Source organism: Stegostoma tigrinum, chromosome 27 (assembly GCF_030684315.1).
Source record: "Stegostoma tigrinum isolate sSteTig4 chromosome 27, sSteTig4.hap1, whole genome shotgun sequence".
Classification (NCBI taxonomy): domain Eukaryota; kingdom Metazoa; phylum Chordata; class Chondrichthyes; order Orectolobiformes; family Stegostomatidae; genus Stegostoma; species Stegostoma tigrinum.
The window spans coordinates 36089187-36116776 of NC_081380.1; the positions used below are offsets into that span (position 1 = coordinate 36089187).

The following is a 27590-nucleotide window of genomic DNA, read 5'->3' on the forward strand; positions in this document are numbered from 1 at the left end:
AGCTGTGCTTTTCTTCAGTCTTATATGGTTACGCCGATCCCATTAGTTGGTGGCTTTTTTTTTGTGGACAAAATCAGCTCCAGGGTCGGAGAGTTCAAAATGCGAAGGGGTTAGGCTTAAGGTGAGAGGGGAATGATTTGATAAAGGATTTGAGGGGCAACTTTCTCATGCAGAGGGTAGTGCGGTTATGGAATGAGCTGCTTGGGAAGTTGCAGAGTTGGGTATTATTACAATATTAGAGGCCTTTGAGCATGAGGCTTAGACGGGGCAGAATTTCTTAAGTGCGTCCAAGAAGGTTCCTTGAGACAATATGTGGATAGCCCAGATAGAGGAGGGGCCATACTGAACGTTGTTTTGGCTAATGAGCCTGGCCAGGTGACTGACCTTTTACTGGGATAGCATTTTGGAAACCGTAATCACAACTCCTTAAGTTTTAAGATAGCTATGGATGAGGATAGTTAGGACCTGGTGGGAAGATACTAAATTGGGGGAGGGCAAATTATGTCAGTATTAGGCAAGAGCTAGGGAGGGTAAATTGGGAGGAGCTGCATTTGGGAATTCCATAGGTGACATGTGGAAGTTGTTTTAAAGGCCTGCTGATGAGAGTTCAGGAAATGGCATGTTTCAGTAAGGAGGAAGGGCAGGGTAAGCGACCCTTTGATAGTGAAGGAAGTTGTGAATTCAGTCAAAAGGGAAGAAGATGTAAGGTTTAGAAAGCAAAAATTGCCCAGGGCCTGATTAGAGCAAGAAGGTGCAATGAAATGACCTTGGCAAGTAGAGTTAGAAAGAATCCTGAGGCATTCTATATGTACATTTAAAAATAAGAGGATATTGAGGGAGAAGGTAGGACCACTCGAGGATAAAGGACAGAAGTTGTGCTTGGAGGCAGGGGATGAAAGCGAGATCCTAAGTAAGTGCTTGAGTTGGTATTCGTCCAGCAGAAAGATATTGAGGATGGTGAGATCTGTGTGGAGCATGCTGATATGCTAGGGCATTTTGACATCAAGAAGGAACGGGTGTTGGGTCTTTTGAAGAGCATTTAGGTGGATAAGTCCCCAGGACCTGATGGAGACTACCCCAGGTTATTGAGAGAGGCAAGGGAGGAGATTACTGGGGACTTGACCAAGACCTTTCTATCCATGCTAACCATTTGAGAGATTCCAGAGGACTTGCGAGTAGCTAATATTCCTTCTCTGCTCAAGAAAGGAAATAGGGATAATCCAGGAAACTACAGACCAGTGAGTCTTGCATCAGTGGCTATGAGGCTATTGGAGAGAATTCTTAGGGATAGAATTTGTGTGCATTTGGGAAAACATGGCCTAATTAGGGACAATCAGTGTAGCTTTGTGCGGGGGCAGGTCATGTCTTACTAATGTGATTGAAATTTTCAATGAGGGTAGAGCAGTGGGATGCTGTTTACGTGGATTGTAGGAAGACTTTCGACAAGCTCCCTCCATGTTAGGCTCATCCAGAATATTAAGATGCAAGGGATCCACAGTGACTTGACTGCTTGGATTCAGAGTTGGCTTGCCACTAAAGGGCAGAGGGTAGTGGTGGAAGGATGTTGCTCTGGCTCGAGGTCTGTGACTAGTTGTGTTCCACAGGGATCCGTACTAGACGTCTGCTGTTTGTGATATATATATAAATGACTCGAATGAAAATGTAGATGGGTGAGTTAGTAAGTTTGCCGATGACACACAGATTGGGGGAATTGTGAATCATGTAGAAGGATATAGCAGATATAGATCAGTTGCAGAAATTGGGAGAGAAATGACAGTTGGAGTGTAATTTGGGTGAGTGTGAGGCGTTGTACTTTTGGGATGTCAAATGTTAAGGAAGAATATTGAGTTAATGGCATGATCCTGGACAGCATTGATGTACAGGTGGATCTTGAGGTTCATGTCTAAAGGTTTTTGAAAGCGGCCACACATGTTGATAGGATGGTAAAGAAGGTATATGGTATGCGTACGTTTATTGGTCAGGGAATTGAGTAAAAAAAGTCAGGATGTCAGTATACAGCTTTATGAGACTTCTGTTAGGCCACGCTAAGTACTGCGTTCACGTGAGCTCGCCAAATTACAGGATGGTCACAGAGGCTTTGGAGAGGGTGCAGACGAGGTTTACCAGGATGCTGCCTGGATTAGAGAGTATGAGCTATAAGGGGAGGCCAGTAAGACTGTGATTGTTTTCTCTGAAGCGGCAGAGGCTGAGGGGAGATTTGATACAAGTCTATAAAATTATGAGATGCGTAGATAGGGTTGCCGGTCATAATCTTTTTTTTGCAGAGTTGAAATGTCTAACACTAGAGGGCATGCATTTAAGATGAGAAGTGGAAAGTTCAAAGGAGATGTGAAGAGCAAGTTTTTTTTTACCAGAGTGATAGAAGTCTGGAACACGCTGCCAAGGATGCTTGTGGAGACAGATACGCAGGGGGTGTTTGAGAGACTTTTAGACAAGCACATGAATACGCAAGGAATGGAGAGATTTGGACCAAGGATAGGCAGGAGGGATTAGTTTAATTTGTCAGCATGTTCAGCATAACTTTGTAGGCCAAATGGCCTGTTCCTGTACTGTTCCATGTTCTAGTGAAAAGGCATTCGGACAGGTATGTGGATAGGAATGGTTAAGGGGGATATTGGGCAAATGAAAGCACATGGGACTAGTTCAGTTTAGGAACCCCGGTCGGTATGGGCCGATCTGCTTCAGTGTTGTATGACTCTGACTCTGCTGCTGTACTGTAAAAGTATACCTGAATTTTACAGCAGAGAAACAGATAATTTCACAGGCCCATTTCACCCATCCTGAAGGGCTGAACATTCCTGACGCTGCATATATAGATGTGGCAAATGGTGGAGTTCAGATTCAGTTTAAAAAATCAGGAATTCCGAGTCTGTGGACAGCCATGAAACCATTATTAGTCGTCAGAACAAACCCATCTGGTTCACTTAACGTCCTGGAGGGAGGGAAGCTGCTATTCCTACTTGGCCTGGCTGACATGTGACTCCAGACCCACAGCAATCTGGTTGACTCTATACTGCCCTGTGGACAATTAGGGATGGGCAATAAATCCTGGCCTAAATGTGTGTGTGTGTGTGTGTGTGTGTGTTCGTGTTCGTGCTCCAATGATTGTGAGTGCCCACGCCTGTGGGGTGTGTGTTTGTTTGTGTCTGTGCCAGTGTGGGTGGGTGGTGGGTGTTCCCATTTCTTTCTCCACAAATTTTTAAACTTATTTTCCAGGACCACTCACCCCAACCCAAACCAAGTCACTTTTCCTGACTTTGGAGCTACAAGGGAGCGTGCTGCCCAATGCCATTCTCATTCTGGCCTGCAGAGAAGCATGACAGAAGGAGGCGTGATTGGCTTGGCCTCATGCCTTGTTAAGGGAAGGGATTGGAGAAAGGGACGACAGAATAGTCATATGTCAACTAATTCCTTTTCTTATTGAAATAGCCAAACATTAAACTTTCAACATGATCCAGACTTAAATAGTCGCCTAGTTTAGAATGTATCCTGTCTTTTATGCTGTATTGATTATTCAAATTAGCTGGAGACCAGTTTTCGGGCCCTTCACTCACTCCGATGTTAACTTAGGCCAGTTGATGACTGGAACTATTTTTTAAACCTTTTGTGAGACGTCATTGAATGTACAGAGTATCAATTTAATTCATAATTGTCTCAGTTCCCTGTGGCTTTTGAGGCATCTCTTCAGCTTTTGGATTCTCCAGCTTTGTCCAATCTTTGTGCACTGCATCTGGAAGAATGTATGCCTTCTTTGTTTTAGATAAAAGACTGTGCTGATCACACTGTCCTTCCGATGGATGGCGCTACGTTGGCAGAAGCTATGCATCAGCGGGGCATCAACATCCGTTACCTGGCTAAAATAGTTGAGTTTGTTTCGAAGAGTCCTGCTCGACTGCAGTTGGACCACATTTATGTATGTATTTTTTGTATTAGTTAACACAAAGACATGCTATTGATTTTATCGTTAAAAGATTGTCAGCTGTTTTAATTGAGTTAAGAGCAGTTACTTAACCACAGTGCATTCAGACTAACTTTATCTTGTGTGTAGTTATACAAAGTGTGCACAGAACCGCATTTTTATTAACGTAGGTGCTTTCAAATACTTCTTTTTAAATACTGCAGAAACTTGGAGTGACTGAATTAATTACCCGATCTGCTAAACATATCTTCAAAATATATCTTCAGGTAAGAGCATGTTCATAAATGTCCTCCCGGAGGAAGTGCAGTTATAAATGTGAGCTTTAGACTGCGGCTGGAGCTGGGGTGCAGATCAGTCCTGATTTCGTAAAAGGCGGAACAGGATCAGGGGACTAAACAGCCTACTCCTGCTTTGAGTATGCCTCTTAGTAAGAGTGTAACATACACTGCATCTGCAGTTTATGCTATGCAGTCTGAAAATAAGACCAAAGTATATGTGCCTATAGTAGATGGGAAGAGATTGCGCAGGCAAAATGGGCATCATGACCTCTTATAATTAATTTTAGAGTTGTTTGCATGATGTGAATGCCTTATTTAATAACAAATACTTAAACACTTCAATTGCACCATAAATCTTCTCTATCTACCTCCTTCTTGTCTCTCTTGGAATTGCTGACCAGTTCTCACAGCCAAGCAAAACAGCTTCCTGCATACATTTTTGTTCAACTCCCTTCTTCATGTCAGCTAGTCTCAGTAGAGCTGACCGTGCAACTATCATTGTTTGTCACAGAAACCCATCAGGTTCACTAATGCCCTTTTAGGGAATGAAATCTGCTGACCTTACCTGAGTCCAATTAACCTGGAATTGGAAAAGCACGGCTGGTGAAACAGCATCCGAGGAGGAGGAAAGTCAACGTTTTGGGCTGAAACCCTTCCTCATGAGCGGTTTCAGCCCGAAACGTTGACTTTCCTGCTCCTCAGATGCTGTCTCATTGGCTGTGCTTTTACAGCTCCAAATTTATTGACTATAGCTTCCAGCATTTGCAGTCCTTACTGTCTCCATGCCGACCTTGCATGGTCTGGCTTGTATGTGACTCCAGACCGACAGCGTTGTGGCCGACTCTAAATTGCCATCTGGCCTCGGAAGCCACGTATCAAAAACCATTATGATGGACTGCAGTGGTTTAAGAGGTTGCAAGAAGTGTTTAGGTTAAGCAAAAAAGCGTTGATGTTACCAGGGGCACTTGTATAATGTGAATTAATTAATCAATCAATAAATAAATAAAAACACAGCTTCAAGATTCTTGTTTTGATGTTGTCATTGTCCCCGAGAGCAACATGCACTTCTTACCTGGATACTGACTGACACAGTCTAACAATGCCGTTTTACACACCCCTCTCAAGCTATTGACTCCTGGTGCACGGGTTAAAATCCAGTTGCGTGCACAAATTTTTGCTCAGCTGGCTATCTTTGTGTCGCTAATGCTGTGATGTTTTGGCAATGTCTTAATATCTTTTGTAGATTAACTTCTGTTTCATATGATCTCCTGAACTGGCTTAAATCAGCAGAGAGAGTGGGAGAGGAAATTGCCAGACTATCTTTATACTTGCTGTATTATCCCCTCTGCTTAGTTACCTTAGATTAATAATGCCGTAGGAGTGAGTGGAGGTGGAAGGAGATATTAAAAATAGTGTCTGGTCATCACAGCCCAGCACCATTGTCTGGGACAGGCTTGTTTCATCTTACCCCGCCTGTCAGTTTCATATGTGCTCAGCTTGGAAGACCCTACGAAAATAATGCTTTTGACCTTTTTTTGGCTTCCTGCCTGCTTTAGGGAGTGGAGCTCTCTGGCCTGTCTGTCGCCATAAGCCATTTCCTCAACTGCTTCCTCAGTTCCTTCCCAAACCCCATTGCGCACCTCCCAATGGATGAACTTGTCTCAAAGAAGAAGAGGAACAAGAGGAAACCACGGCACCTGGGAAATGCTGATAACACGACCTGGGCCAGCACGACCCCTCAGGAACTCTGGAAGAGCATCAGTAGTGAGACTAAGAACTACTTCACCTTCAGCATAGACTGGTATGGATAACTGAACTGCAGTGCATTGCTGGAATGCCGTATTGGTCTTCCTTTAGAACAGAGAAGGTCAAAGGGGGAACCTGATTGAGGTGTGCAAAGCCAGACAGGTTAGTTTAGCAGCGGTGTCACTATCCAGGGGCACAGCCTTAAGATCAGGATCAGGAGGTTTGGAGAGAAATTGAGGAAGACTTTTTTCACTTTGAAGGTGGGCGTTATTTGGAATTTACAGTCTAAAGGAGTAGTAGAGGCAGGAACCCTCAAGACATTTAAAAACTATTTTGATGAACACTTTAAATACTGTAGCATGGGATCGGAATAGAAAGATGCTCGACAATTGGTACTGACCTGACAGGCTGAAGGGCCTTTTCCAGTAAAAGCTGTGATCCTAAACCCAAGGACTGAAGTTAAATACATCATTTCCCAGTTAGATATTTACATTACTCTGTCCTCTCGTCACCTTTCCTGAGCATTTGTTTTGTCTTGGGTTGTAGTTGAACGATTGCTATCAAAAAAATCAGTACAATGCCAAGGCTTGAGCCTGCACAGTTGAGTGTCAGTGGGCTAGGTTCTTGTGAGGGATTCACAGCTGAGCAGAATGCAGAGCCTATTCTGACCCACACAGTCTTGAATTTTAGTGCAGGGCTAACTAAAATCAGGCTGTTCTGTTGTAAGACCCATGTCTCAGGATGGCTTAACTCTGCACCAAACCAGGGGATCTCCAGGTGGTGCAAAAACATTAGCTTTGCAAAGGAAGACAAAATATAAGCAGAGAGCTGGGCACCTACTTCATGATCCCCAGCAATGATGTAAGAGAGTCACCCAGAGGATCTTATACAGCCTTAGGCCAAACGTAGCAATTCAGAATAAATTTCGTGCAAGTCTATTTAGACTTTAGATTTGGCAATTTTTAAAAAATGGAACTTTGAACTTTAAATATTTTTCTTTCATATATTTAATAGCACTTGTTCTTTAAAATTGCATCAGTCTTGGTGATTCTTAATGATGAATTGAAGCACCTTAATTGGATTTTGAAGTGGTCAAGAAAGGAAATAATTTATACCCATGTATTTGGGGTGCAGCGTATGGCTGTCAGGGCTTAGTTTTTGTGAGCTATCAGACTTGACATATTCTGAATTAACTGTCTGTGCAAAGAGACCTGCAAAGCTCTCGTGACCATTCAGCTGATTGCTGAAAGTGAATGTTTAGACTCCTGATGGATTCCTTGTTTATTCTCAGTGTATGTTGTCTCTGCTTATCATTTGTCCAGTGAGAGTGTGGATCAGGCTGTGGAGAAGTATGGCCTTCAGAAGATCAGCCTCTTGAGAGAAATCTGCGTGAAGTCAGGTATACAGGTAAGATTATAGAACTGTGAAGCACAGAAAAAGGCCATTCAGCCCATTCATGCCTGTACCAACTCTTTGAAAGAAGTATCCAGTTGGTGCCACGTCCCTGCTCCTGTCCAAAGTCCTCCAAATTTTTAATTTTTAATTTTCAATTTTGTACCCAGTACCTTTTTTGAAGTCCTAATTGAATCTGCTTCCACTACTGTATCAGGCAGTGTATTTAAAAATATAACCACTCTGTACCTGTAAAAGTCCTGATTTCCTGTGACTTTACTGCCCGTTACTGAAAGGACATGTTTTTAAGGCATCGACTCTCCTGCCAATGGAAAGTTTATCTTTTCTCTCATGTAATCTTGCCAAAATCCTTCAGCATTCTTAACATCTTTTCTAAATTTCCTTTTAACCTTCTCTCCTGTACGGAGAGCAAATACTACTTTGCTCATCTCTACACATAATTGAGGTTCCTGTTATCATTACAGTAGTTTTCTCTGACCCGTTTCATGGTTCTGACATCCTTTCTACAGTCTGGTGGCTGAAACTGGACACAACATTGGCCAGCCATTGTTGCATAAAATTAAGAAAGACCAGTGGTATTGCTTGTAAATGGATTGTAACTGTTCCAACCAGTCATGTAGAAGTAAACACCACTAAGCGATTGGAAGCTAAAATTCTTGAATTGATTGTTTAATTATATTAGATTCTTGGATCAGGACCAAATTAATGCTCATCACTGGCGTTCCCTCTAAGCTGTGTGGCCAGTCACTCAGATCATTTCACGTCTGGACACCTTAATTTCCTGCTCCGCTGTTCATTGTCAAGCACAGAACTTGGAGGCTCACACAGTGTTGAGAACAATTAGAGGGAACAAGGCTCATCATCCTGAGAAGTGACACTGCAGTAATGAACGCTGTGCCTAATCTGGATGTTGGTTGGATCCATCTGAGGTTGTAGCATACTTACTGGAACCTTTTGACTTTGTAGATCCTTCTGAAAGAGTACAACTTCGACAGTCGTCACCGGCCCACCTTTACAGAGGAGGATATCCTCAATATTTTTCCAGTTGTTAAACATGTCAATCCCAAAGCATCTGATGCCTTCCATTTCTTCCAAAGTGGACAAGCTAAAGTCCAACAAGGTACCGTATCCACGGCACAAGAAAACATCAAGGGCTACTGCTCGGATCTTTTGGTATTTTTAAATTGTTCACCGTTCACTAATAATGAGCCTGTGGGAATGAGGCCTTTATTTCAAAAGGAATGAAGTATAAAAACAAGGAGGTCTTTCTAAAACTATACAAGGCTTAGTCAGATCACAGCTGGGTGACTGAAAACAGTCCAGGCCCCTTAACTAAGGAAAGATATACTGCACTGAAGGCAGTCCACAGAATGTTCATTAGGCTGACCAGGAAGGGAGGGACTGTCTTAGAAAAGTAGAAAGTTCAAGCAAGAATAGATCATTTGGCCCTTTCAGCTTGCTCCACTATTCAACATGATCTAACTCCGTACCCTGTTCCTGCTTTCTCCCCAAACCCTTTGACCTCTTTAATCCTAAGAACTATGTTGAACTCCTCCTTAAACATTTCATGTTTAGGCCTCAACTACTTGCGACAAAAACTCCACAGGCTCCCCACTCTCTGGCTGAAGAAGTTTCTTCTAATCTCAGTCCTAAATGGCCAGCCACAAATCCTAAGACTGTGATCTTTTGGTTCTGGACTTCCCAGACACCAGGAACTACCTTCCTGCATTTTAAGCTGTCAGGTCCTCTAATCGCCTTCAGAATCGTTCCGATCAACCTGTTCTGAAGAAGTCAAACCCGACTCAAAACATTAACTCTGTTTCTCTCTCCACAGTTGTTTCCAAACCTGCTGAGTTCCTCCTCCAATCTCTGAGTTTGTTTCTGATTTCCAGTCTCCACATTATTTTACTTTTATTCCAAGATTCTTGGAGTACATGCAGAAAGATAGTTTCCCCTTGCCAACGGGGTGTCCAGGACCAGTGGGCACAATCTTAGAGTAAGGGGTTGGCCATTTAAGACAAGTGAGGAGGAATTTCTTCTCTGAGGCTTGTGGTAATCTTTCACCTGAGGTTAGTTCCATATTCCACATTTATTATTTGACCTTTAAATTCCACCAGCTACCATGGGGGGATTTGAACCTGTCTTTCTAGAGCATTATCCTGGGCCCCGGGACTACTAGCTCAGTGACATTACATCACTATATCACCATCTCCCCCCTCTAGTTTATTCCTGTGTACTTATTCCATGCAATGTTTCTGTTTAGCCCGTCCATTCAGGTACAGACTGTTCCAACTAAGTTCACAGAAAGGAAGTGAGGTTTACAGCCTACAAAGCGAAGTATGTCATATTTGACTTAATCTGTAAAAAGATTTACCATTTAATCACTGATATTACAAGTTATTCATTGCGTTATGAAAATGGATTGACAACTCTCGTCATTGAAAAAATAGCAGTCACGTTAGGACCTCTGAAACATGCACAACACGATAAGTAAATGGGCAATTTAGGACTGACATCCTGAATTTCATTTGAGCAACGTGATGTGATGTTTGAATAGAGTCAGGCTGAGGGTGATTATCTGTATTCATTCATCTCTTGGGCCTTGTGATACAGAAGGATTGGCCGAATGGCCTCCCTCACTGTGGATCTTCCCTCATTGTCCCCCTTGTATAATTTGGCGAAAATGTTTTATTTTACAGGATTCTTAAAAGAGGGCTGTGAGCTCATCAATGAGGCCTTAAACCTTTTCAATAATGTATATGGAGCAATGCACGTGGAAATCTGTGCATGCCTGAGGCTACTAGCTCGGCTTAATTACATCATGGGTGACTATAATGAGGTATGGCCTCCACTTCGTTAAAGTTTTGCTTAATATTGTGGCAGCTGGGGCTGTTTCATCTCATTACAGGTGGTCCCGGTCTTAGGGGCACCCCATACTTGCAAACGAGATGCCATAAAAATGTTAATTTTGAAAGATCCTAATGATCCCAAGATGCTAAATTTTGCTCGCACTCACAAACGGCTATTGTACTGTATGATATTCTGATGTTTTCAAGAATGGAACCTGTAACCCAGGGACTCCCTGTATCATAAACACCAGTGTGCAAGCATCAGAAAGTGACAGAATCAGGTCTTTATTGAGATATCACAGCACCGTCCCTCGCAACACTCCCCAGTCCAATATGTGCTCAACATACTGTGGTTCACTCACAACTCTTTGTAAATCTAGTTTTGATCACTATATTTCAAGCGTACCCATGCTAAATCATAATACATCAAAGATACATAAGTGATATTAGAATGACAATATGGAAGTGACAATATCTCGGTTGCTTCTGTGATATGGCTCTACGGCCCACTTCATCTTATTGTCAGAAGCAGAGAAACCAGTTATATGTTGCTAAATGCCCAACAGGATGCTGTTTTAACCCCTGTTTGCTGATCCCACAGACAGCCAAAGGTGATGAGGTGCACAGTCATTGTGAAACCCCATTCCCATAGTAACTGCTCTTGGGAATCCAAGTCAGAACAATAAACTGCAAAAGTCTCCTCTCACCTCACCCACCTGAGTGTGGTACACAGAATAAAGCTGGTCAAATCCCACCTTTCCACATCCTGACCGCTTATTTCCTGATTAGTGTTTTGACCGGTTTGGCAATGCCAAACTGCATTTATTTACAGACTAGACCATTGTATGCGAGGTGTGGTAAGACAAGTGAAACTGAAGTGGGTGGGATATTTGGAGAAGTGATTAAGAACTTGGCCTAAGAGGTGCCTTTAAGATCCCCTTTTGAGGAAAAGAGGATAATGGTGAGCTGAAGGGACTTAGACTTGGAATTCCCAAGCTTAGGACCTGTGTGGCTGTAATTTATTGTAAGAGATACACAGGAGGCCAGTCTGTGGAGCTGAGAATTCATGACTAGTTGATGAGCTCGATCCGATTACAGACATGAGACTGAGGTCAGAAAGCAAATTAAATAGGAGGTTGAGAATTTTAAGCCAAAGGCATTTGGAGACTGGGGATCTGTATAGAACATCAAATGCTGAGAGTAGAAGTGAGTAGTGAGTAGCAGCTATGGATGAACCTTAAATGCACAGAACATAGGAGATGGGAGGCCAGGAAAGTGTTGGGAATGGTTGAACCTGACCAATGATATGAGTTAGGATTTCAATAGCAGATTGGCAGATGTAGAAGTGGATAAGTGTAGGCACGGTTTTTGATGAAGTGGATGCAGGCTTTCAAACTCAGCACAAAAGGTTTGCCAGGGGATTACAGTCATTGGCACAAGGGTGGAATTTGTAGCGGTAATTATATTCTTTTAACCGCCTGTGAAAAAGCAGTATTAGTCCATGAATTAACTATAAAATAGATGCATAATTATTGGAGATCACAGCGGGCCAGGCAGCATTCATGAAGAGAAAGCAAACTAACGTTTTGAGTTTTCCTCCACGGATGCTGCCAGACCCACTGGGATCTCCATGTTTTTGGTTTCAGTACAGATTCCAGCACCTGCTGTTATTTGCTGCATAACCTACTGGCTTTAGTTGTGAACAATGCTTTCAAATGTTTAAAAACGGCTAGCTTTGCCGCTTTGAAAAGGGATTAAATAATAATTTAAAATTTATTCCCTAGCTGTAATGAATACTCAGGGACATGGACTGGGAAATTAGGGCTAGTGTTAAAGCCCTTTTCTCTAATTTGCCCAAATCCAATGAGACTTCACCATGAACTATCTGAATTTGCCATGTACAGTTTGTTTTTTTCAGTGGACAGTGTAAGATGCTTTTGATTTTGCTTTCTGTTTAAGGCCTTGAGTAACCAGCAGAAGGCAGTGCTGATGAGCGAACGATCACTGGGCGTCGATCATCCCAACACAATCCAGGAATATGTAAGTTCTATATTTAAAAACAGTCATGTCATCTCACTCTTACTGAGGCAGCAGCATTGAGGGAGGGCATGTAACTGATCAGTTACATCAGTGCAATGCATCCACGAGTTTAATTGCACAATAAACTCATTCCACCCGAGAAGGATGAGCATGGATATGTAGCTGCTGTAAGCCATGAGGCTGCCTGACCATTCTTATCTTAAACTAGAGAACTCAGGAATTTCTGGTCTATTTTATTGATGTTCTGCAATACAGGTAGTGCACTTGGAGAATTGTGTGTATTGGTCCCCTTACCTAAGGAAGTACACATGTGCTTGCCATGCTCACCAATCTGCTGGCACGACAGGACTGCCCTGTGAGAAGACTGGACCTGTATTTTCCATAGTTCGGGAAAAAAAAAGTGAGCAGTCACTTCATTGGCACTTATACATTCTTAAGGGACTTGACAGGGCGGATGCAGGAAGGTCTGTGTAGGACCAGGTACACAGTCTCAAAGTGAGAAGTAGGCTGTTTAAGACTGAGATGAGGAATAATCTCTTCACTCAGAGGGTGGCAAATCTTTGGAGCTCTCTACCCCACAGGGGATTGGAAGTTTAACCATGTCAGAGATCGACAAATTTGTAGATACTAATGAAATCTAGGGGTATGGGGATCCAGCAGGCAGGTGGCATTGAGGTAGCTGATTGAATATGACCCAGAATGGTGGAGCAGATGTGAGGGGCTGACTGGCCTGCTCTTGCGCTTGTGTTTCTGAGAGTGTCGATAGAATGTAAATGTTAAACACATCAGCTGTTCCAGATGCACATACATTGATTTAGCCATGTACTTGTTTTTTAAAAGCCATCTTGTGTCTGTTTTATCTGAATACATCATATACAATATTTATCCACAGCTGTGTATGTTTATAGTGGCAACATAGCAACCTGAGTTAATATTTAAGATTTGAGATTGCCTGAGGTCTGTCACCAGCAGTCCAATCTTTCTTCACAATTTTGTATTGCTGGCAGTTATATTACATTAGGAAGTGCCTGAAGTTTAAGTTCAGTCCAACAGTATGTTAGACAATAAAATATAACAGCAGGAGTTTCCAAAACGTTGAAATCAAATTGCTACATTTTTCGCTACAAACTTTGCATGGCCTGAAAGGACTTGATAGGTGTCACAACTATATTTTTAAAAATGTATTTAATTGTACCTGAGACAGCCGTAATTATGTGGTGCAGTATCATCTAGAGTAGTAAATCCATTGCAAACATGAAAAATATCTCTGACTCAACCAGCAGAGGTTTCTGATCTCCATTTGTTCAGAGTTACTGGTCACTTGGATTCACAAATTCTGTCAGACTGAGTTCCTACATATTGAACGCAGGCTTGAGGCCAAAGAGTTTGCAATGTTATGAGGTGGACCATTCATTCAAATTGCTAAAACGTAATTTGAGCAGAATGTTTAGTGCACCCAATGGGTTGTGGAAGTTGCAGCTATTTCCTTAACCAGCCAGTTGTAATGCAAAAACAATCTTTGATAGGATTTATCACTAGATGTAAAGTGAAGGCCCAGAGGTCGTGATGAGTTATGCCTTAAACCTTATTCACATCCTGTGTCGTATTGAGCTCTAGACAGAAATGCGGAGGATTAGGAATGGCTCCAATGTTGATTCATAGGGATGTTACCTGCTGGGAGCAAATGCAAAAGATAAATGATGCAGAAGACTTGACAAAGTGGAAAATGCTACATGTGACATATAATAGGTCAAAATCCTCAATATGTTTTGATTTTCTAATGCAGTTTTATAATTCAAAAAAAACTTGTCTTTTTTTTCAAAATTGCACATTTTTCTTTTAGAAGTGGTTTTATTTACTGTCGTTGGTTCTGTCTGCGGAGCTGCTTTTTGATTCATTGTGGCGTAGATCAGCCTGTATGGGTGGCAGGCTTGTTGGGAGATTTCTTACAAAAGATGACCTCGTGCGGGGCACTTTATTCAGTGCCTATTAAACGCTGCTATGGTGGGATTCCAGTCAGTTTCAGTGGGTTTTTTTTTAGTCAGGGAATTGCTTCACTTATAAACCTGTCACCTTGCCTTCTGCATTTGAGTGACGATATTTCCTGCTGTTTCTTTTGATTCCAATGTCCTGCAATCCAGAGTCGAACAAATTGGGCTGATGTGAGAAATGTGTTAGGAATTTGGTGAGCAAGAGGGTGAATAGATTTATGTTCCATATTAAATAGCCCAGCCTTTTTATGGCTTGTTTTGATTTCCTACCATTTACCTTCCTTTTCCCCAAAGACCTACATTTTCTGACTTTGCATTCCAAAGATAGAAGTAACAGTCCTACCTTTTCAAATTTTCTCCCCTCTCCTAAACATAATTAGCTCTGTGCTTGGGCACAGTTCCAAATCTGACAATCCTTTTCCATTACACTCCCTATATGGCCATTACTGATGCTGAGTAGACGATCTGATTGTGAAGGAGAGGACAGCATGAGCAAATCTGATCAGGAGCACACGGCTCACTGGATAACATTCAATTTTCCTGTGTGGCTTTCCCCTTGGTAACCCAGATGAGCCGAGATTAACTGCGGACTTTCAGTCACTGCAGTGCCTCAGGAGAAATATTTTACATTTCAGGGAAATTGAACCTGGGGGGCATGCAAGTTCTGTGACACTCGATGACTTTGTTTGTTTTAATCCATTGAAGCTGTTAGTGGAACAAAAATCTTATACTAATTGCATTTCTTATATAACTTTTCCATTAGTTTTCTTTGGTCACTTCTCTCAAAGTGTCGTGAACCTGTGAGATTGACTATCCCAGAGTGTAGTGGATGCTGGGATGCAATAAATTTGAGGAGCTAGATATGTAATTAGTAATTGATTGAAGGGTTATGGGGATCAGACAGGAAAGTGCAGTTGAGGCAGAGATGCAATCATCCTCCATGTTATTTAATGGTGGACAGTGCAGGCTTGAGGGGGTTGAATTGCCTTCTGCTCCTAGTTTTTATGTCCTTATGGCTTTTTTGGGGTGGGGCAGGGAGGGGTTGTGGTTGGTGACAGGCAGGCAGGTGTCTTCACTCAGTTCCCTTGGGGGATCTCAACTCCACGAAAAGATGCAGAGCTCATTTGTTTTCTGTTAATACATCAAACCTTGTCTATTTCCATTTGTCTGATTCTGCCCTACTCCTTTTCTTAAGAGCGCAATTATTTATTTGCAACTGAATGCCTCTATATTGTATTAAATGAAAACCAAAAGAACTGCGAATGCTGTAAATCAGAAACAGAAATTGCTGGAAAAGCTCAGCAGATCCAGCGGCATCTGTGAAGAGCAATCTGAGTTAATGTTTCAGGTTCTGAGGAAGGATCACCATACCTGAAACGTTAACTCTGATTTCTCTGCATGGATGCTGCCAGATTTGTCGAGATTCTGCAGCAAATTCTGTCCATGCCCCTGTAATGTTCATTATCACAGGTGTAATCTGGCAGTGGGAACATGCAACTCCTTAGCGTTTCAGTGACTCAAAGTTGAGGCTTCATTCATATTCATGTTGTATCATAATGGATTAGTTTGTAAAACCGGACGCTGAGTTCTCCTGGTTGTTCTTAGTCAAGTTGACCGTGAGCAGAATGTTTATCTTGCAGAGTGATGATGGTTTTGGGGCTTGGCAGGCCAGTCACTGGTTATATTCCACTCTGTTAACACTGACATGGACTGTCTTGTCAACAGCTGCTCGTAAAAATGGCCTGAATTCTACATCTTCTAGTCATTGGGCTCGACAATTGCTAACAAAGGAAATACTAAACTGCCCCAGGAAAGTACAGATAGCCACTGAGAAAGGAACTAAATGTGGAAAATATTGCAATTTCAGATGCCTCCTCTTCGGTGGTGTTCCCTTAGCACCATATCTTTTGTTTAAAAATGCCTGAATAAGTCGTGACTGTTACAGTTTATCAAGGGTTATTTTTTCCTTTCACCTTTTACAGATGCACCTTGCACTGTACTGCTTTGCAAATGGTCAACTATCAACAGCCTTAAAATTACTGTATCGATCCCGCTATCTCCTGCTCTTGGTGTACGGTGAGGATCATCCAGAAATGGCTCTGTTGGATGTGAGTATCTGAACAGTCTGAGGGAATCAGCAAGACATAAAATTAATAATCACATCATTAACAGTGAAACTGGAAATAACATTTAACCTTAATATTGGCTTCCAGGACAGTTATGTTGCCGGCATATGTTTCGGGTCTGCATGTAGATCAGAAGTTCTTGATGTTGATTAGAAAATATTGCAGCCTCTTTATGCTTTTGCCAAGTGTTGACTGTGGATTTAGCGTTTTTTTTAAATTCACTGACATCCTTGGGAAGATGATGGTATAGTGGTAACGTTACGGAACTAGCAATGCAGAGACCTAGACTAATGTTTGAGACAGGGGTTCAAACCCCAGCATGATTGCTGGAATTTAAATTAGATTAATAAATCTGCTGTGTAAACATGGTCTCAGTAACAGTGACTGTAAGAACTATCATTGATTGTTGTAAAAGCCCACCTGATTTGCTAAATCCTGTAGGCAAGGACAGACTTTCCTGCCTGATCTGACCGAAGTATAACTCTCGATCCACAGCAATATGGTTGATTCATAACTGCACTCTGCAGAGGGCAAACAAGCTACTCAGCTCAAGGAAAATTAGGGTTGGGCAATAAAGGCTGGTCTAGCTGATGATCTCCATGTTTCATGAAAGAATAGAGAACTGAGAAGGTATTTGTAATCTGCCGCCTTGACCCACTGCAATCCATGTGACATTGGTACGTGAATGGTGTGGTTAGGAAGGAGTGCCAGGATTCTGACCCGGTTTGCTCAATCCTATTCAGTGGCGGTTCGTTGTGGGATGTTTTGAAATGGCTATTTACATTGACCATCTCTAAAGATTGTAGAACCACCTTTTGAATGAATTTCCCCAAGAGCTTTAAGAATCAACCAGCACTCTGAAGTGGAGCCATGAGTGGGCCAGGTTGATTCAGTACAGTGGGGTTCAGTGATGTAGAGTCACTTTTTACTTCCCTCTGACTCTCAGGGACCAGTTTCAAGTACTGGACTATATGGATAATGCAGCACTGGTGAATAATCTACAAGGTAACAAAGAAAAACTCTGGCCTCTGTCGCTTTCGAGCTCTCCGGTCATCCCAAGTGAACACCTTCCTTTAAAGACCCCAGTTTGCCTACTTCAAAAGCAGATTTCACAAAAACAACTCGTGATTTACCCGTTTTTAGATCCTTTCCACAAGTTTACTGTAAGTTTATCTAATAATCAATTCTAAACCACGGTTAACCTATGCCTATCTTTATTACCCCACTCATTAAAGTTATACATTAATCAATCCTGGTCAGAAGTCATCAGGTGATGGAGGAGCAGCACTCTAAAAGCTTGTGATTTTAAGCGACCTGGTTGGACTATAACCTGGTGTTGTGTGACTTCTGATTTTGTCCACCCCAGTCCAACACTGGCTCCTCAACATCACCCCTAGGCAGTGCTACTTCCTAGCTGTGTATCCAGTTGTTAATCTTGGAAGATTTTTTGGCTCTCTGACCGTTTATTGCTATGCAGGGGAGCTTCATTCATTAACTCTTAACTGTTCTTGGCCAGCACGTAGCTGAAGGATATTAGTGAATGGTTCTGGTGCTAACTTGCAAGTTACTAGATTAATTGTGTCTCAGCTTAATGGGGTGGTGTTTGATCTCTGGATTACTAATCCACTATCACAAACATTACAATAATGTATCGAATCCCATTCTTCACAAGGGTATTAATAATGCCCTGGGGCAAAACTCTTAGTCTTTTGCTCAGAATCAAATGATACTGCTGACCGTGGAAAGGATACACAGAAGTTCAGCCCAGTATTTTTCTGTATCTTTTCCTAGGATGTGAGCATTCTTAGCTAGGCCCTCATTGTCCTTGAGAAGATAGTAGTGTTTTGCTGTCACCTGTTTCTGTCTATCTATTGGACATGATCCCACAATATTCTTAAGAAAGAGGGCACGGATCCAGAATTTTCATCCAGAGATGTCCTTTAAAATATCCCTGCAATAAACTTTTTTTTACAATTTATTCTAACCTACAGCCATGCAAGAAGTGTACTCCGTGCTAGAACATAGAACAGTACAGCACAGTACAGGCCCTTCAGCCCACAATGTTGTGCCGAACTTTTACCCTAATCCTAAGGTCAGTCTAACCTCCACCCCTACCTTATACTAACATCCATGTATTCTGTTCTGCTTTGATTACAGAGTAATATTGGCCTTGTGTTACATGGTGTGATGGAGTATGATCTCGCTCTAAGGTTCCTGGAGAATGCTCTGACAATCAATGGCAAATACCATGGAGCAAAATCCCTCAAAGTTGCCTTGAGGTAATATTCTGTCGTTTTTTTTTTAAAGGAGATGATTTTTCTTTTTTTAACATTTTTTAACACAAAAAGACATGTTTTAAGAATGAAAGTCGATATTCTTTCTTCCCTTCCCCCTCAGCCACCATCTGGTAGCGCGAGTCTATGAAAGCAAAGCCGAGTTTCGATCAGCTCTGCAGCACGAGAAAGATGGTTATACCATCTACAAAAACCAGGTCAGTCTTGCACGTTCAGTGTGAGCTCCGCATCTCATTTGCACCTTGTCACCATCTGGCTCAGTGTTAATTATGCCATCTGCAGTCTCTGCTCAATGTATTTCGATCTACTGGGGGTATTCCACAGCATTACCTTTTAGGTTGAGTTAGATTTGTGCCTGTTCCTTTCAACCTTTTTTGTTGAATTAATTTTTTTTGGGTTTTCCTTGTGTATGTTCAGTTCACTTTCTCCCAGGCTCTCCCCACACCCCACATTGCTGCCTGCTCTCTGACCCATCCTGTAGGAAGCTGGCTCATTACTACCAGCTGTGTTATACGTTGCATTTGCTGTTTGTGAATCGATCCTTTTTGCCTTTGACCTTTTGCAGTGTTGTCTGCAATTGTGCACTGTCACCCGACACCTGTAGGCTTTTTGGAGGTTGCTTTCTAGCTAATGAGAAAACGTTGAGGGCTTGGCAGCCCTGAGGATGTTGAGCTGGTGTATCTGTGTGTTTGTGGTTGAGTGTGCTGAACTGGCTTATTGTGTTTCACAGGCCAGGAGGAGCAGCTAGCTAGTTCTAACCCAGTTAGAGAGTAACAAGCTTGTGTAACTCGTCTGCTGCTGCCTGTTCCTGATTGGATTGCTTTTACAGGTGAAACATCCAGCCGCATCAGTGACACTCCAAGAAAAAAGCATTTGTTTTAATGTGGCCAGTGACGAATCAGAACATAAGGTGTTGTTTTTCTATTCTACAATACCTTCTGTTTAAAAGTACCAGTGCACTACTGGATCACTGTACCAGGATTGCTAGGCCTATCTGAAGCATTAGTGCCTAACATGCTAAAGGAAAAACATCTCCTTAAGCCAATATGTTTCAATGCTGCGTAGTTAATTTTCCCCCTGAGTATGTATGTCTCCTATTGTTCCCAATGCCGCCTTCAGCAAGAAAGGACTCCTAAGCACCTGCACTTTTTTGCAGCTCATATTCCCTAGACCCAACAAACACTCGCCACATTCACCATAACACTTTACTGAAAAATACTTTTTTTAAAAAAATGCATCCATGTGAATTTTCCTCTTCTGTGTTCAGATTTATAATCTGGCTCCCATTCAGTCAAAGTAGAATCTCAAATGATTTCCTGAATTTTGAGCGTCTTCTGACACCTGACTTGTCAGCATTGAACATCGAATATTTCAGAACTGTCTCCTATGTTGGTGTTCTCCACATCATTTAATACAAAGCAACACCCCTGTGTTCAGTGCCAATTAGACACCCCAATAAATCATTAGACAATCAAAGTGAGTTCGTTGAGAAAATTGATCGTGGTGATTAAAAAGAATAAAATTGGATACAGGCAGTGGAACATGAAAGTGAGGAAGGGGCTGATAGAAATGTTTCGAAGTCGGTATGAAGGGAATCGAAGGATTAACTCCCTGCCTGTTCATATTTAATGTAATCATGGAACTAATTAAATGTGAAAAGGTTCGGATGTATTTGCATATGAAATACAGGTTAGCCGAGGTGCAGTAAATTGTATGACCAATTTTTTTGACATGATGAAATGCTATGAATTGTTAAAAAGGGTGTGGTACTGTTGAGTTGTGTGCTAAGTTGTTTAAAAACTAGAGATGTTGAATGGATCAGCAAAACCTAAATTTGATGAGCCTTTCCTACCTGAGCTTACAAAATCTCTTTTTTGTTTTAAAAAGAACACAGTAATTGGGCTTTCGTCATTTGCTCGGCTTTGAGAAGGGCTGAGGATTTGAGAAATGTGAATGATACTTATATTTAAAAATTGTCCCAGGCTTCATTTGCTGTTACCTGCATGGCGTTTTATTCCTGACACAACCAAAATGGTGCCTAATCCGCAGTCGACGTCATGCGGCAGCATCAGGACATTTCAGACAGTATCAAGATGGCTAGCCATTCTCTTGCACCCTCTTGTTCTCTGTCTCCCGCCCTTCCTTCCAACACCCCCACACACGCTTATGTACACCCATCAACATGCTGCTCCAAGTGGAAAACCTTTTTAGTTCAAAAACATCAGAATAAGCTGCAATTTCAGTCTCTTTTATGGCAGAATAATTTTGAACGTAGGCATGATCTCATTTTAAAAATGAGTACGCCTTCAGGGTGTCTACAGAGATGTACTTGAGCTGGTCACAAGTCCTAATGAGCATTGTCATCTCCTGTCAGCTACTGGTGGGGTGGGCTGGCGGTTCCAAGTTGAGGAAGAATCACTGAGGTTTTCCTGTCATCTCAGCTGGAGAGCCCATCAGAGGCTGGAAAGAAATGGGAATGATTGAACGAGAGGAATAATGAGTGCGATGGTGGGAGGGAGCTTCGAGTGGTTGAGTCGGTTTGCCTGCTGCTCCGTCAGACTCGAGAGATTTCTGTCTGAGATGCAGTGATTAATGGCATCAGTAACATCCATCCTGAGCAGAGAGTCAAAAGAGCCCAGCACCATCTTGTGCTGCCCAGCCAAATCATACATGTGCCAGGAGGTGGCAGTGCCTCAGTAGGAGTTTCTACACCTTGGTGTGGGCAAGGATTTAAAATAATAAACGAAATTGCATTTATGTAGTGCCTTCCATGATCACTGAATGACCCAAAACACATCTTGAAATGCAAGCATTCTTATAGTGCAGGAGTCGTGGCAGAAATTAAGACACAGTAAGAATAGTCTGGTAAAGAGTTATTGAGGTTTCAGAATTGGACTTTAAGGGTAATATCTGTGCATCTCTGTTTAATCAGGAGTGCCTGACAGCCTTGAGGGGACATGGAGGAGAACCATTTGAGGTGTAGACAATGTAATCAGCACCCGGGGCTGTGGTGCTCCCAGAGTACAACAGAGCATCATTCTGGTATCTCCGTCCAAAAGCAAACGTAGCTGACCTTTGCTGCTACACCCCTGTTCTGCGCAATATCTGCTCAAATTAAAATATTAAAAAAACTTGTTTTTCAGGCTATTGAAAAATTTGCACAAGGCAGACAGTAAAAGTAATTTTGCTAAACTATGTGCTACATGGGGTATGTCTGAGACAAATGGGACTGTTTCCCTTTCCCCCTGCGTGATGCTTAAGGGCCCTCTTTAATTATCAAATATATGACCAGGCTGATGTGAATTTGGAGACATGCAATTATTTTCACCAGGATTCATCACCTCTACTAATTCTTCAATTGAAATTGAGATAAAGCCTGGGAGAATGCTAATTTATTTTGTTCCCAAAGTTGCACGTTGAGAATTTGTGAACTGTATTCTCTAAACAATATCAGGTTCATCTTAAAGAAAAAAGTCTTGTGCTGGTCTGTCTGTCTGTGTGTGTGTGTGTGTGTGTGTGTGTGTCTGTTAAATCTGATGATAAATGTACTTTATTTCCCTATCCTGTTAGTCTCCTTAAAGCCAAGCTGTCTGACTTATAATTAGGTCCCAGACTGTAAGTCTCTCTGCTGGGTCATGGTTTTTAAATCTGTCTTGTACCAAGTGATAGGAGTCATTTTACTGAAATCCAATCACTTTGAAATCCTGCACATTTACTCACTCTTTCCTTTCTCATCTCCCTCTACAGCTGGGTGAGAATCACGAAAAGACCAAAGAAAGTTCTGAGTATTTGAAGTATCTCACGCAACAAGCTGTGGCTCTCCAACGTACCATGAATGAGATTTACAAGAATGGATCCAATGCCAGCATCCTCCCACTCAAGGTATGTCAAGTACCAACCAGTAAAATTGTCATATTGAGGGGAGAGGAGCACACACTGAACTAGTTGTGCGCATAATAAGCAAGGTAAGTATTTATTGTCCATGTGTTTGACTGATGACCTTATTGGGAGAATTGGCAATATATTTCTCCCTGCATCTTCCACTTGATGTGGGAACTTGTAGCCATATCATTTTAACACCAGTGCATTGCCTGAGGAGGTTGTACATTGAAGCTGTTTGAATGATCAGACTTGGATCTTGTCTTTCACAACTCTCTCTCAATGAGGATTGCGAGGGGAATGGACGGAAGAGATACCAGACACCAGTTAGGTTACAGTTTCCTTTCCATGGAGTAACCAAGGATTGAGACTAGTTGGCCCATCCAGCATTCTATCTGGAATGAATACAGAATCCACCTGCAAGACAGCTTCCAATAAAATGTAAACATTGCCAAATGATTGTGAATTTTTTATCTCCCCTAATCCTCCTGAAAGCTTACTCCATTCATGTTAACTGCTGTGGGTTTGAAGAAATTCCTATGTTAATTTTGTATTGATTTTATAAAATTATATTTGTATAGGATCGAACTCTTTTATTTTCTTGTCTCAGGCTGACTAGCCTATACCTTTCTAATTTTCCTCATAATTCAGCCTTCTGCTCACAGTTATACAGTTACTGGAATCCATTTCATTACCTTTTTTATGGAAACGGAGAGGTTGTGAGATTCTGTACTGTAATGGGATATTATCTTCACAGTCATCAGACATGTTGTGGTCACTTGAAGTGGTTCACAATTTCCACTCTTCTTTCTGAGCAATGTAAGCTGCACAGCATCCATTTCTGAAGAACAGTTCTTGTTCAAAACTCTTTTTAACAATAATGCTGAAGATTTTAATTCTGGGATCATACCTGATTAGAGATGGAACATCATAAGTGACTGCTCAAGTGGATTTTTGCAGGGTCTGAAATGTAAAATTGTGGAAGTGTTATGGTGTAGAAAGAAAGCTATTTGGCACATCATGTCTGCACCAACTCTTAAAATTACCTACTACCAATCTCCTCCTTTTATCCACATTTTCCTTCAATGCACTCTTGAATACTCAGTTGATCCTGCCTCCACCACATTTACAGGCAGTGTTCCATACCATAACTACTCGTTAAATGAAAAGAAATAGTAGGAACTGCCGATGCTGGAGTCTGAGATAACAAGCTGTAAGGCTGGATGAGCACAGCAGGCCAGGAGCATCAGAGGAGCTGGAAAGCTAACGTTTCGGGTCTGTACCCTTCAGAAAAGCCTTTTCTGAAGTAGGGTCCAGACCCGAAACGTCAGCTTTCCTGCTCCTCTGATGCTGCCTGGCCAGCTGTGCTCATCCAGCTCTACCCCTTGTTATCTCTGTATACCAGAAATCTCTCTTTTTTTGGAACTAACTATCCATTCAGAAAACAAAAATTGTTGTTTCGAGAGGCACCTTATTTATATCTCATTTACTTTTAGCATGGGTAGACATTTCACTAGTGGCACAACAATTTTAAGAGTTATTGCGAACCTTTTAAGAAAGCTCCCTCGTAAAGCAGTTTCACGGGTATATTGGCAGTCGTCCTGTATCTCACCTCATAGACTGTCCTTCATATCAGGTCAGCCGTGAAATATCTTTGACCTTGGAGTGGGAGGACAGAAGGGGGTGACACTGATTCTGTGTATGTCTTCAGCTGGGGAACATGTTCCTTTCCAGCAGATGGTTTTCTGCTCTGATACCATCTTGGTTTTTTTTTATTCCCCTCCTCTTACCTCCTAAACCAAACAATGATTGCTTCACACATATTTGACTCAATTCTAGCCAGACTCCTGTATCGAATGATGGAGCTATATGTCTCCATCACATTCTGTCATAAACAGCCCTCTGGAAGGGAAAGGGATTTTCAAGGTGTTTATTACAGGAAAACTTTATTTGAGACTGTGTGTTTTGTTCACATAAGTTCTATATCAACAGCATGATACTTTTTTTATATCCCCCTGTGGGACTGTCACTAGATGGCTAGCATTTGCTGTCTACCTCTAGTTGCTTCTGAACTGAGCAGTTTGCTACATCATTTCAGAGGGCAGTTGAGAGTCAATCACTCTGCTGTGGGTCTGCAGTCACATCTAGGCCAGACCAGGTAAGGATGGCAGATTTCCTTCCCTGAAGGACATTAGTAAACCAAGTGGGTTTTTCTGACAGTTAGCAATGGATTCGCAGTCATCAGCAGATTCTTAATTCCAGATTATTATTGAATTTGATTTCTACCATCTACCATCGAACCCAGGTCTGTTGAACATTAGCTGAGTCTCAGGATTAATAGTCTAGCAATAACACCACAGTACCACCACCTCCCATGTATTAGACCAGGACTGCTCCTCACAGAGCCTTGCATTAGAGAAGGCTCCAACGTGTTAGTTCCCAACTCTTTTATGAGCAAATGTATTGTGGTTTTATAGCACTATCTTTGTAATGTTGGCTATTCATATTTGAAAGCACAGACTGTATCACGAGGGAAGTTTCTGTTCTGTGTTCACATGAGAAGCTGGAAAACATGAGCAGAGCTTGACATTTGATTCCCTTGGTAGAATTACTGCCTTCCTTGTAAACACTTGAGCTAGTGTCTCTGAAGCCTGCAGGATGGATAAACACTCCTAAGGAAAAGGAGAATAAAAATCTCTGGCACGTCACTGGCCTATTGTGATTAATTAGCCTTTGACACCCCCCACCCCCCCACCAAACCTATTTTCTTACACTCTTTGTTTTCTCCTTTGTGATTTCATAAAATGGACAAATTTCCTGATCCGTATTTGAGGCTGGTCTGCCTCCTGCTGCCCTGGGTAAATTGCCAAATGTACAATCTGACTTTAAAATTAAAAGAAGAAGAATTCAAAGCCTTCTATAACTTACCAAGTGAATTGTTTTTTAGATGTCAATAACTGACGATCATGGGGGGTCTAAAAGGTGTGCTTTCTAATCTTTATATTGCTCTTGTTTAGAGCAGAGTCAACCACATGTCTGTCACTGAGGCGTTTGACGGCTGTGAGTTACCATGGCAGTGCCAGATTTTCTTTTTCCACCCTTTGCCTGTTTGGATGGTTACCAGAGGCCGGAGATTAACAGTTTCCACCTGGGGATACCCAGGTGTGACTGTCAGAAACGTGGCTCCATGCCAAGTTGTCTTTCAATGGGATGCAGTATTGTCTAAATCTGGTCCTCCAGCAGAGTGTATATCATGTCTGGAATCAACTGGGTTGCGAACTTATTCAAAATCTTGAGCGCCTAGTTCAGTTGATGAAGGCTGTATGAAAGCAAATGTCCCTGTATAAAACTTGCCTTGCTTTGTTTTCAACAGTTCACAGCACCTTCCATGGCAACTATATTGGAACAGCTCAACGTTATCAATGGCATTCTCTTCATTCCCCTCAGGTAAGGAACTAACCTTTGTATTCTACTCTTAGGCACAAGTCACACTGAATGAACATTCAAGAATCTTTGTCTAGCCCTGTTTTTAAGGGCATGGGTATACAACGCACCAAAGTGGAACACAAAATTACCCTATTCATCTTCCTGTTGTATGCTCAGTGTGACCTCCACTGACAATTTCGGCAGCACTCCTGACTGCTAACAGCAGATGTGTTAGTGAATATTGTGTTGGATCTTGTTAAAGACACTGTATTTAGTGCTAAGCAGATTCATTGTTTAGTATAAGAGATTCTTTTTGATGTATTTGAGAATTTGCCACCGTCCACATTTCCTCAGTCAGTTCTTTGGCTTCACAAGCGTGCTGTGTATTCGATGAGATAGCGAGGACTGCAGATGCTGGGGTCAGGGTCAACACGGGAGGAGCACAGCAGGTCTGGCAGCGTCTGTGAAGCAAAAAAAAGTCAGTTAACATTTTCGGGTCCAGTGACCCTTCCTTATCCACTTAATGGCAGGGCCCTGAGGAGTGTTGCAGAACAAAGAGACCTAGGGGTGCAGGCACATAGTTTCTTGAAAGTGGAGTCGCAGGTAGACAGGATAGTGAAGAAGGCACTTGGTATGCTGGTGTTTATTCATCAGTGAAATGAGTGTATGAGTTGCGCGGTACAGGACATTGCTTAGGCTGCCACTGGAATACCCTGTGCAGTTCTGGCCTCCCTGCTGTAGGAAAAATGTTGCAAAACTTGAAAGGGTTTAGCAAAGATTTACAAGGATGTTGCCAGGCTTGGAGGGTTTGAGTGAGAGGGAGAGGCTGAATATACTGGGGCTATTTTTCCTCAGAGCGTCAAAGGTTGAGGGCCTAAATAGGGTGAATAGGCAAGGTCTTTTCTCTGCAGTGGGTGAATCAAGAACTGGAGGGTACAGGTTTAAGGTGAGAGGGGAAAGATTTAAAAGGGACCTAAGGAGTAACTCCCCCCCCCCCCCCGCACACGCACACGCACACGCACACACAGTATGAAACAAGCTGCGAGAGCAAGTGGCAGAGGCTGGTACAGTTACAACATTTAAAAGGCGCCTGGATGGGTATATAAATGGGAAGGATTTAGAGGGATATGGGACAGGATCAATTTAGGATATCTAGTCAGCATGCACAAGTTAGATCGAAGGCTCTGTTTCCATGCTGCACAGCTCTATGACTCTGATAGCCAACTTGCTGATTGTTCCTAAAACATTTTGACAACTAATTCCCGGTACACCTTGAGCTATTCAGCTGTGAGGAGAATCACAAACCAGCTCTGTCCTGTCCTCGCCCAGTATCACATGAATCCACATTGAGCAGATAGCTCGCAGCAGTCTGGAAGGAGGAATTCTGATAGTGCCTCCTGTCACTAAAATGGGTCAGTTGTAGCAGTCTAACTATCTGTTTGCATCTGATTGGCTCACTTACCATGATGGTCAGGGCACACGTAAAATGCCAATGGTTGGCATGTAGAGGTAGCAGTTTTAGGATAAGGAAAGGCAGATTTAAAACAGAGATGAAGAGAAATTGCTTTTCTTATGGAGGGTTGTCAACCTGTGGAATTCACTTCCCCA

At 42.2% G+C, this 27590-nt stretch overlaps 1 protein-coding gene across 3 annotated transcripts in view; it reads left to right on the plus strand.

Moving 5' to 3' along the window:
* cluha (clustered mitochondria (cluA/CLU1) homolog a) overlaps window positions 1-27590 on the plus strand; it is an 88773-nt gene that overhangs the window by 59286 nt on the left and 1897 nt on the right. For all 3 annotated transcript variants that reach the window (XM_048557021.2, XM_048557022.2, XM_059655298.1), the window contains exons 14-25: window positions 3782-3934; window positions 4144-4206; window positions 5775-6019; window positions 7287-7371; window positions 8344-8497; window positions 10077-10216; window positions 12186-12266; window positions 16240-16365; window positions 18541-18662; window positions 18781-18874; window positions 22425-22559; window positions 25930-26003. In XM_048557021.2, coding sequence (XP_048412978.2) covers window positions 3782-3934; window positions 4144-4206; window positions 5775-6019; window positions 7287-7371; window positions 8344-8497; window positions 10077-10216; window positions 12186-12266; window positions 16240-16365; window positions 18541-18662; window positions 18781-18874; window positions 22425-22559; window positions 25930-26003 — 1472 coding nt within the window. The remainder of the gene's footprint in view (window positions 1-3781; window positions 3935-4143; window positions 4207-5774; window positions 6020-7286; window positions 7372-8343; window positions 8498-10076; window positions 10217-12185; window positions 12267-16239; window positions 16366-18540; window positions 18663-18780; window positions 18875-22424; window positions 22560-25929; window positions 26004-27590) is intronic.